We start from the raw sequence: 9,791 nt of genomic DNA on the forward strand, positions 1-9,791 counted from the left end.
CTTTCAAAGATACTTGACACAGTTTTATCGGGTATACGTCATGGCAGAAAAAGCCATGAGTAATAATTTTACCAAGTGTTTTCAATTTAGGGGGGTCAAGCTTGTGCGTGGGAATGCATTCGGCGTTATAGAATGTGGTGTATGCATCACGGTTCACACCGTCCCCCGAACCGTTCTCATTTTTAAACTCGAACACAAACCGTGTAGATTCAGGATTAGAATGTTCATATACATTGAACATGTCATTGACAATAGATTTTCTTCCAACTGTAAAAAGTTCTTAATTTTACATTTTCTCTCTTTCAACTAGGATGACAGCTCTAAGATCTTCGTAAGCTTTTGTAGTGTCAACAGCGTTCTTGGAATCAGCATTTTCAAGGTCAGTCAGTGTGTTGAGAGTCTGCAGGGTCAACAGAATCTTCACTGCCAACATCATTTTCAAATAAACCAAAATCCTTAAATACTACTTCCTTTCACAACTTCTGCGACATTAAAACAAGTCTCTACTGCATCCTTGGTGTTGTCAAACGAGCTCAGGAAATCGTCCATGTAAAATTCCTCAGTCACTGCTTCCGTTACTCTATTTTTATTCTCCTCTGATAGATCTTTGAATGCTTGAACCTATTTACCTTCCACACGGGTGATGCTGCTTCGTAACGCCCAATTGGCACAACATGGAGAGTCGATCTTACCGAAAAGATGAACCTGCATTTTATATTCCGTGATAGGGTCTGGAGGTTTATCCCTCCAGAGAAAGCGGAGTGCATCTTGATCCTCTTCTGGAACTAAGACTTGGTGATACATTTTCTCAATATCACTGATGACTGCTACTTGACCTCTTCTGAACCTCGAAAGTACGGTGACAAGATTATTGAGCAGGTTCGGACCAGGTAGCAAACTTTTGTTGAGGGAAGTGCCTTTGAAATTTGAGGAAGCATCGAACACGATTCTAATTTTTCCTGGTTTCCTTGGTTCCAGGACAAAGTGATGCGGGATGTAGTTAATTTTGTTCGAAACTGACTTCGCCTCTGTATCTGACAATTTCTCAATCTCCCAAAGTGATGTACTCTTCAATCTTTGAGTGGTAGATTTCTTTGATCTCTGGAAATTTCTCAAGACGTTTCTCTGTTGATAGGAGCCTTTTCTCAGCTAGGAATCGATTGTTCTCGAGCTGAACTTTGTCCTTTCTCCACAACATTCCAACTTCACACCTTCCTTCGACGAAATTGGTACCGTTTTCGAGAAGTTTGAGAGCTCTTCTCTCATCCTTCGTCAAGAGAGCAGGTGATAACATTGATGTGGTTGCATAAGACTCTTGTTGCCAAAACCTTTCAACACTCGCCTCCAGTTTCTCAAAAGATAGGAAGTTTGCGGTTACAGATTTTTCAGAAGATCGTCCTCCAAAGAGTGTCCAACCAAAGATAGTTTTTACCGCCATTGGATCGTTTTTCGATTTTCCTTTGACAAAATCAAGGTGAAGCAAGGCCTCCGGAGTGTCTGCACCAATGAGAACTTCAACATCTCCCTTGAGAGGCTGGACAATCGATATGTCCTTCAGATGATCACAATGTTTCTTTAAGTTTGGTAAGTTGTAAGGTCGGATTCTTACATTCAGGTTGTCGACTACCCAGGCATCTTGAATTGGGATGGTTGAATTGAGATTTTGGGAAGCTGGTGAAATTGTGAAATTGACGGACTTTGATTTGAACGACTGCTTCTTTGTTAGGACGTTTGAAATCCTCATAGTTTGACTTTTTCCAGACAGATTCAGTTTTGAAGCGAGACTCGACTTTATCAAAGTTGTATCCGAACCAGTGTCGAGAAGAGTATTGACTTTGATTGTTATTTCGCCATTTGAAACAGCAATTGGAATGACTTGAAGATAAGTATGGACGTTTGATCTTCCATAGTTGGATTCAATAACTTCTGGTGTGTCATTTGAATCGACGAAGTTGGGGTCATGTAGTGAGGAATGATGGCGTTTCTTGCAATGTCGACAGGAAACTTTTGACTTGCACTCCCGGACAGAGTGTTTTGGTGATAGGCAATTATAACAGCATCGTTTTTTGTTGATTAGCTTCCTTCTATCAGGGATTGTTTTCTTTTGGAACTCGTCGCATTGCCATATCTTGTGTGGTTTTTGGCAAACCCAACAGCTCAATTTCTTGTCGTTGCCAGAATCAATGTAGTTGTTTTGGCTTTCCTTGTTGCTACCTTTCTTATCTCTCCTCTTGTTTTCTTGAGTTGCAATTATATCTGCTATTGGATTGTAGAATTCCTTTAACGTAGCATCTAAGAATGTTTCAAGCTTAAACAGACTTAGATCAGTGTCATCGAAGTCCTTTGATTTCTTGTAAAAGTTCTTCCTCAGGTTGTCTGGCAACCTAATGACCGCCTTCGACAAGTCTTCCGTTGAGTGAATGGCGGAACTGTTGCCAATCCTTTTTAACCAAGTCAAGGTGGATTTTAATTGTTGGTGGAACCTTTTCAAAGCTGCTCTATCATTTGACACCAGTTGAGGTTTATCCAGCAGAAGTTTTAGTTTGGCATGGGTTACCACTGTAGCATTGCCAAAGTCTCTCTTTAATGACTTCAAAGCGGTGGCGTAGAATATTCCTGATGTCCCAATGCACTCAACACCTTTTCTTGCTTCTCCTGTGAGGACACTCAGCAGTCTCTCTATCCGATCATTGTCCGTGAATGACAACTTGAAGTGAACTCTTCGACTGAAGTTTTCGATGAATTCAGGCCATTTGGCACTATCTCCATTGAATTTAGTTAGCTCGATAATTGGTAACGTCTTACTTTCAAACTCATAGCGAAGTGCTGCGCTAGCAGTGACAGGGTTGGATAGACCAGCAAGACAAGTCTCTTCTCCCTCAACCAAATCATCAATGAAGTTATCAATAGACTGCAAGAACATTTTTTGAGGTTTTGTAGCAGCAGTTGGATTTTGGGTGACATATGTACCAGAAGATTGACTCAAGCTATCTGAAAAGGCTACTTTTGATGGTATCTGCTGCGGGACTTCGCTGTCACAGAAGATACCGATGGTGGGGATGGGTTGGGAAATCTGAAATTCTGGATATTCTCTGATCTTGGACTGGAACTTCTTCCATTGAAGTAGCTTGGTGAATGATAACCAGATCCACCACTACCACAACTTCCAGCGTATTCACTTTGAGCACTGTTTCCACTTGATGCTCGTGTTCTGCCACGAATTTCCCTTTCAACTTCAGTTATCCGGTTCGACTCCCTTCTTTCGCTATCTTCACACTCCTGGATCTTCTTTGGATCAGTTTCCATTGACATGTATTCTGTGTTTGTAGCTCTAAACTTGAGGTACGTTGTCAACATAGTCTCTTGTAACACAAACGCATTTTGAACATCTCCTTCGTTGAGACAAATGAGAATTTGGTTAATGACTCTTGTGAGGCTAGAAAGCTGGGCTCTTCTGGAATTTCGTAATGATACGAGTTTGTTTAGCTCATACATCTGTGGATCTTCAGCTGGTTGTTGACCTGCAATTCTATTTGATCTCCTCATTGTAACAGTCTTTGATGTAAACAGAATCAGTAGTCAGAGTAGATATGTTCAGGAATGAGCCGGAAACAGACAAACGGTTTTGGAACTGCACCGGTAACAGACGGAACGGTTTTAGAACTGGACCGGAAACAGGCGAACGGTTTTGGAACTGGACCGGAAACAGACAAACGGTTTTGGAACTGGACCGGAAACGGACGGAACGGTTTTGAAACTGGACCGGAAACAGACGGAACGGTTATGGAACTGGACCGGAAACAGGCGAAACGGTTTTGGAACTGGACCGGAAACAGACGGAACGGTTTTGGAACTGGACCGAAAACAGGCGAAACGGAACAGACGATGATCAGAACAGACGATGACCGGAACAGACGATGACCGGAACAGACGATGCCTGGGACAGGTGATGCCCGGAACGGACGATGACCGGAACAGACAATGCTCGGAACAGACGATGCTCGGAACAGACGATGCCCGGAACAGACGATGCCCGGAATAGACAATGACCGGAACAGACGATGTCCGATTCTGATGAATCCCGGAAATAACTCAGACTTCACCAACCATATCTTGTTGTTGAGGGGCCCATAGGAACTAAGAGAGGCAGAGAGAGAGGGAGACGAATGCTGTAAGGTATACCTGAACCACAATCCAGTCCAACAATCTCCACCGCTTATCTCCTCGGTGCATCAGAATATTTTCTTGAAATTTTGTTTAGGGGATTGACAAAGTTCTTGTAACGATTTTGTTTGTTCGTTATATTCGTTCAAGCTAAAAACACGAGAAAAAATTATACAAAGTAACTTGACATATTTACATACATAGGCCTATGTTAGTAGTCGGTTAGTCAGTCAAAAAATATACAAGTCAAAATTGTACAAGCTATAGTCAAAGTCTGAGCCAAAATCTAAGTCAAAATAGGATAAAAATGGCACAAAATAGCATGGAAAAATATGTACAAGACAGAAATATACTTACAAAATATTGTCGGCAAACTATCCCAAAAACAAATAAAAGACTTGACTTGATAACTAGTCAGACGCTATCAAAGTTGCAGTTTTGTCAAAGTCAGACATGACATTTTCTTACTAAAAGGTCGTCTTTTCTCTCAAGCTTCCTTGTGTCTTGTCAAAGAGAAAATTGTGTCAAAAAAAGGCGTTCAAAGTTTTCTATATAAAAAGGCAATAAAAAACACTAATTACTCCGGCAGGAGAGCCATCATACCAAACCACTCCGATGGAGAGCAAATCTAATGACGTTATGCACTTGGGAGTTTTAACCAAAACAAGGACAAAAAAAAAGGAGTTTCGGATAACGATCCAATCCAGAAGTAAGCCTGCATCATTCTCTCCTCCTCCAAGAATAATCGAGTTACAGTAACTTTTACTGGATTGCGGACCTGAACCAAAACACAAGGTTGATCCAAGCCTGGCTCTGGTTTCACAAGAGTCTTTCTATTTTCAATTATTCGTTGAGCATCACATTTGTTGTTTGCATCTTGTTCGCCATTGTCAGCTTGATCCCTTTCAATCCGGTCCCGCTCATTACGTTCACGTTCCGTCATTTTACGCTCAATGAGTTCTTGTTCATGTTGTTCCTGAGCAATCATTTCTCGTTCTTGAGTACGGTTTTTATCGCCTTCAGTGCTTTCCCCATCACGGTCTCTATCACGATCAGAAGCCAGAGACTCTTGGTAGGCCCGTTCAATTTCAAGGTTTATTTGACGTCTTTCCTCCCTAGACCCGATCAAGTGAGAATCACTAGTCCCGATCAAGTGAGAACCTTCAACTGGGTTGGGAGTGGAATGCGAAGAGGGAATACGATTAAAAGGAGAGGAAAAATTTCCTTTTGAAAAAGAAGCATTGCCAGTCTCATTTTCATCATCACTATCATCGTTGCTATCTTCATCTTTTGAAAAAGTATAATGGGATAAGATCCTCTGTTGAGAAGACTTCTGCTTTGAATACAGGAACATCCTTGGTCTTGTCTGTTTACTTATGGCTAAATAGCCATTAAAAGTAAACTGTTCCCTTGCTCCGTCAGGAAACTCTAGAATATCAGTTATTGGATCTTCTTTTTCATTCATTAGATTGAAAAAATAGGCATCTTTGTTACCATCTAAGACGTATTTTTGGTTATCGGCGAAATGTTTAACAATGGCATTGTGAATAGTATTTTTATCATCAGAAGGCAAAAATGTCAATTTTACTAAACCACCTCCTATTCTGGATTTCACTAGCTGTTACTTTTTCTGTTTCTTATCGAAATGCATCCAAGATACAAACAGGATTCTCGTTTTATGTTCTTTCTTACGTGACGATAATTGAGTCTTAGAGTTAGAGTTAGAATTAGAATTAAAGAATGAATACCGGCAGGTACAAAATGCATAAAACATAATGCATATTGCATAATGCATAATAGTACTGTGTAATTTACAGAACGATTTTTTATTTTTTAAAACTCTCCTTTGTAGAGGCTAAAACCGCGAAAACCTCTTTAGAAGAGTTTCTTGTAAACATTCCAATCAGAGGGATTTCCCCAGACATATAATATTTAATTTTCGAATCCAAACGAAAGAGAAATCATTCTAATCATAACAATAAAGGGTTTTCCGTCACCATAAATAATAAGAAGATACAACAGATCAGAAAGGTTTCCCCCTTCTTCTTTCTCAAAAAAACCATAAACATTCGAATGTAAAAAGATTCGAAGTCTATTTTCTTTGATCTAGCTTTTGCATGAAACTCTTTAATTTATATTGGCTCGATATTGGCTTATCTAACAAAAAGCATTCACATGGTTAATGTTTTGTAAGAGGGAAAGCCCGTTGAAATTTATTAGCAATTGTTCAAAAAGATCTCTGAGAACTTAGAAAAGTAATGTACGGAGGAGATATTTTCGTGTTTTTTTCTACACTATATTACGTTCTGTAAAATACAATTATGAAAATCAAAATGGCGACAAGCATTTTCAGTGGATCATAGATTTTCTTCATCATCCAAAATTCAAATTTACAGCTTTCTACCCTTTATTTTCTGGTAGAAAATGGTATATTTGTTTTGTTGAAAGTATTATCTTTCAAATTCTCTTTATTATAGCCTCTAAAATTGACATTTGTCAATTATTATGCATTATGCATTATGCAATATGCATTATGTTTTATGCATTTTGGACCTACCGGAAGGAATACGGTAATAAAAGTGCTTCATTTTTGGATCTTGATATTCAAATTGAAAATAAGCAATTTAAGACCAAACTTTTTGATAAACGTGATGCATTTCCTTTTGAAATTGTTGGAATCCCAGACAGATCTTCCAAAATGCCTTCCAAAATTTTTGACTCCTGCATAGGAGCTGAGACCCTCCGCATTGCTCGAATTTCTTTTTTAACTAGTATTTTTGTCGAGTCTTGTCACTATCTGTATAAGAGAATGCTGAAACAAGGTGCAAACAAATCAGGAATACGGAGAGTCTTGAAGAAATTGCATGGTAAACATCCTTTTCTTAAAGAGTTCAGCGCCGACTCAAAATTATTTTGTGATAGCCTACTGGATTTTTCATGATTTTTTTCTTCTATTTTATTTATTTTGGACATTTTGTGGGTGCAAATTAGCCTTGCAAATCGGGCATAATGTTTCATTTAGCGTAAAGCCAATAATCTTGGGGAAAATACATTTGTGACAAAAGGAATGGAAGCACTTTGTGTTAGATATGGGAATTTCTGAAATCTGTTTGCAAAGGTGACACAGGAAGACTTCTTCCACTCGCTCAGCCAAAATCTCACATTGTTCTGGGCTTATTGATGGGAGATTTGTTTGGTCCACAGAACTAAGTACATCATTAGTCATTCCTCTTGACCAAATAGAGGTAGAACTATGGGATGGTCTACCCTTGTTCTTCCTTGTTTTCTTTGGCGTTCGGCCTGCGTTCGATTGGGAAACTATTTCAGTGGAATTAAATCCATTGTTACAGATACAGTTTTCGTGTTGGTGTGGGCCCCATTTAGGCAAAATTAGTTTTGTAGTTGAAGAAGCCCTTTTCATGTTTTTTAATTTGGCATGACAGGTCAGGCACATGAAGGGGGGAGTGTTGTTTATGTCGAAATTTGTCTCCTCCAGGAAGAAAACACTCATGATATCATCTTTCAAGTTCATTACCGCACTTTTTCTGATGCTCATGCAGTGCTCACCACAAATAAAGCAGATTTCTTTCACTTTCGTTTTGTGTTCTGACACTGCGGATTCAGCCAGGGGGTCGGTTGACATTTTGGTGGATAACTCTGTTAAAAAAAATGATACAACCGTAATTTTTCTTTTAATTTCTTCCTATACGGTTAGGCTATCAGGGAATGTGTACCTTTTTTCTGGGAAAATTCGTTTTTTTTCTTATTTTCAAAAATACAAAAATTTCACTTACCTCACCGGTATCAATATCTTCAATTTGGCGATCTAAAAGTGTTTTGTTTCGATTCTTTTTCACAAATATGTTGGAATAGTACTTCAAGTTCATAAATCAATAACAAAAATCACAATTACATATGTTCTACAATGTTTATTTTACCTAAATGACATGATTTTTTAATACAAAATGTTAAAAAAAATGATAAAAACGTTTAAATACGCGTTAGATCAGTGCAAAGTTTAATTCCTATTTTTCTATATAATCATTTTAGTATAATGATTGAAGAGAATTACAGGAGATTTTTTTAAATGAACGAACTAAACTGAAAAAACTGAAAATACTAAGAATGAAAAACTACCTAACCTAATTGTTTAATGTCAGTTAGCAGTGTTTGCATGCAAGTTGCTTTACCCTGTCATAATGGGTTCAATAACAAAGTAAAATAAAAATCAAATCGACCCAAAAAATTGCCATGTGATCAAAAAGTTACACAGCACGACAATTGTCTTATCAGTTTGTAGGTTTATTATACATTAACAAGAAAACTAATTTAACAGAAAAAGCATTTCACCACAAAATGAAATACAATTATGATTGACCTGAAGTGATCGCCGTCATCAAGACTTCTTCCAATCCAACTATGCTTACTGGTGTTGGTTGAATGATGTTGGTTTCGTTACACGAAAAACAGGTATGCTCAAAGACAGACCTGCAAAGAGGACATCTTGTAATTTGCTGAGTGTTAACACAATTGCTACACACAACTGATCTTTAGCACTGAATGCAAAAGATGAATGAAAATTTTGGTTCCAAACAAATGGAACACTTAAAAGAATCGAGTACCTGCTGAACAATAGGCACTGATTCTGCAACTGAAGGCTCTGTTGGTTGTACAGCGAGATTTTCATTAACTTTATCTTTAATTTCTATAAGTTCTTTCAGTTTAAATGTTCATTTCGAAAATGATAGCCTGTTTTTCACACTTATCGAAAAGTGAATTTTAACTTCAAAATCTTTTGACAACTACTTGACCAACTTATAAAATTATACCTCAAAATCTAAGTTAGACTATCCTCTAATAAAAGTGTTTTTGAGTTTAGATTCGGTGTCAGTGAGTCACCAAACGTCCAAAGTTTTTTTGAGTCACCCAGTATAATTTGAAATAATTCATCATAGCTTGCCTCACCTCAATACATTGCCTGGATGTTCCCAAAGTCCAACTGGTAATAAAGCTGAAAATCCCACAACTGATGATGGAAAAATGACAAGCCAGCAAAGTGAAGCCCAAATACAAGTCAAACGTCCTGGATGTTCCCAAAGTAATAAAGCACAATTACAAGCTGAAAATTCACAAGGAAATGAAGAAACAGTTTCACAAGGAAATGAAGAAACAGTTTCACAAGGAAATGAAGAAACAGTTTCACAAGAAAATGAAGAAACAGTTTCACAAGAAAATGAAGAAACAGTAGTGGAAGACCAATCACAAGACAAACGGCCTACTCCTGGTGATGAATCGATTGGTCATGCCCTATCACAAGGCATTAATGTTTCCAGTGATCTGTACAGGACTCCTCTTTCAGTTAAAAGTAAGAGTAATTCTAAAGTTCTTTTTATTCTCTGCTTTGATCCAAATTGTAGGTCCTCTAACTTAAACAGCTAAAATGAATCTTACTGACTGTATAAATTATTTGAGGACCTTCAGTTTCATAATTTCCTCCTGGGTCAATTTTTAGCTTCCCCAAAAAGAAAAATTATAGGCCGGCTTTGTAAAATCCACCAATAAATCCCCCCTCTTTTGGAAAGTTTTTGGGAAAAAAATCTCTCCTGCAGAAAGGGGGAGTACACTAT

The 9,791-nt window shown here is 38.1% G+C and overlaps 1 protein-coding gene across 1 annotated transcript; it reads right to left on the bottom strand.

The window, feature by feature from the left end:
- Positions 1-286: 286 nt before the first annotated feature.
- Positions 287-3,546, bottom strand: LOC136808463 (uncharacterized). Its single transcript, XM_067064997.1, has 4 exons — positions 3,049-3,546; positions 1,068-2,911; positions 630-841; positions 287-423 (listed from the first exon to the last, which is right to left on the bottom strand). Exons 1-4 carry the CDS (start codon positions 3,544-3,546, stop codon positions 287-289), a joined length of 2,691 nt encoding a protein of 896 aa, XP_066921098.1.
- Between the last annotated feature and the right edge of the window lie 6,245 nt (positions 3,547-9,791).

The sequence above is a fragment of the Clytia hemisphaerica genome, unplaced genomic scaffold (assembly GCF_902728285.1).
Source record: "Clytia hemisphaerica strain Z4C2 unplaced genomic scaffold, Clytia hemisphaerica genome assembly, whole genome shotgun sequence".
NCBI lineage: Eukaryota > Metazoa > Cnidaria > Hydrozoa > Leptothecata > Clytiidae > Clytia > Clytia hemisphaerica.

Excerpts from the sequence above, each read along its gene's own strand:
- LOC136808463 (XM_067064997.1), bottom strand. The coding sequence starts at position 3,546 with ATGAGGAGATCAAATAGAATTGCAGGTCAACAACCAGCTGAAGATCCA. Across the intron at positions 842-1,067 it reads TACCACTCAAAGATTGAAGA|AAGAGGTCAAGTAGCAGTCA; the intron begins GTACATCACTTT and ends TTCGAGGTTCAG. Across the intron at positions 424-629 it reads CAGCATCACCCGTGTGGAAG|TGAAGATTCTGTTGACCCTG; the intron begins GTAAATAGGTTC and ends TGATGTTGGCAG.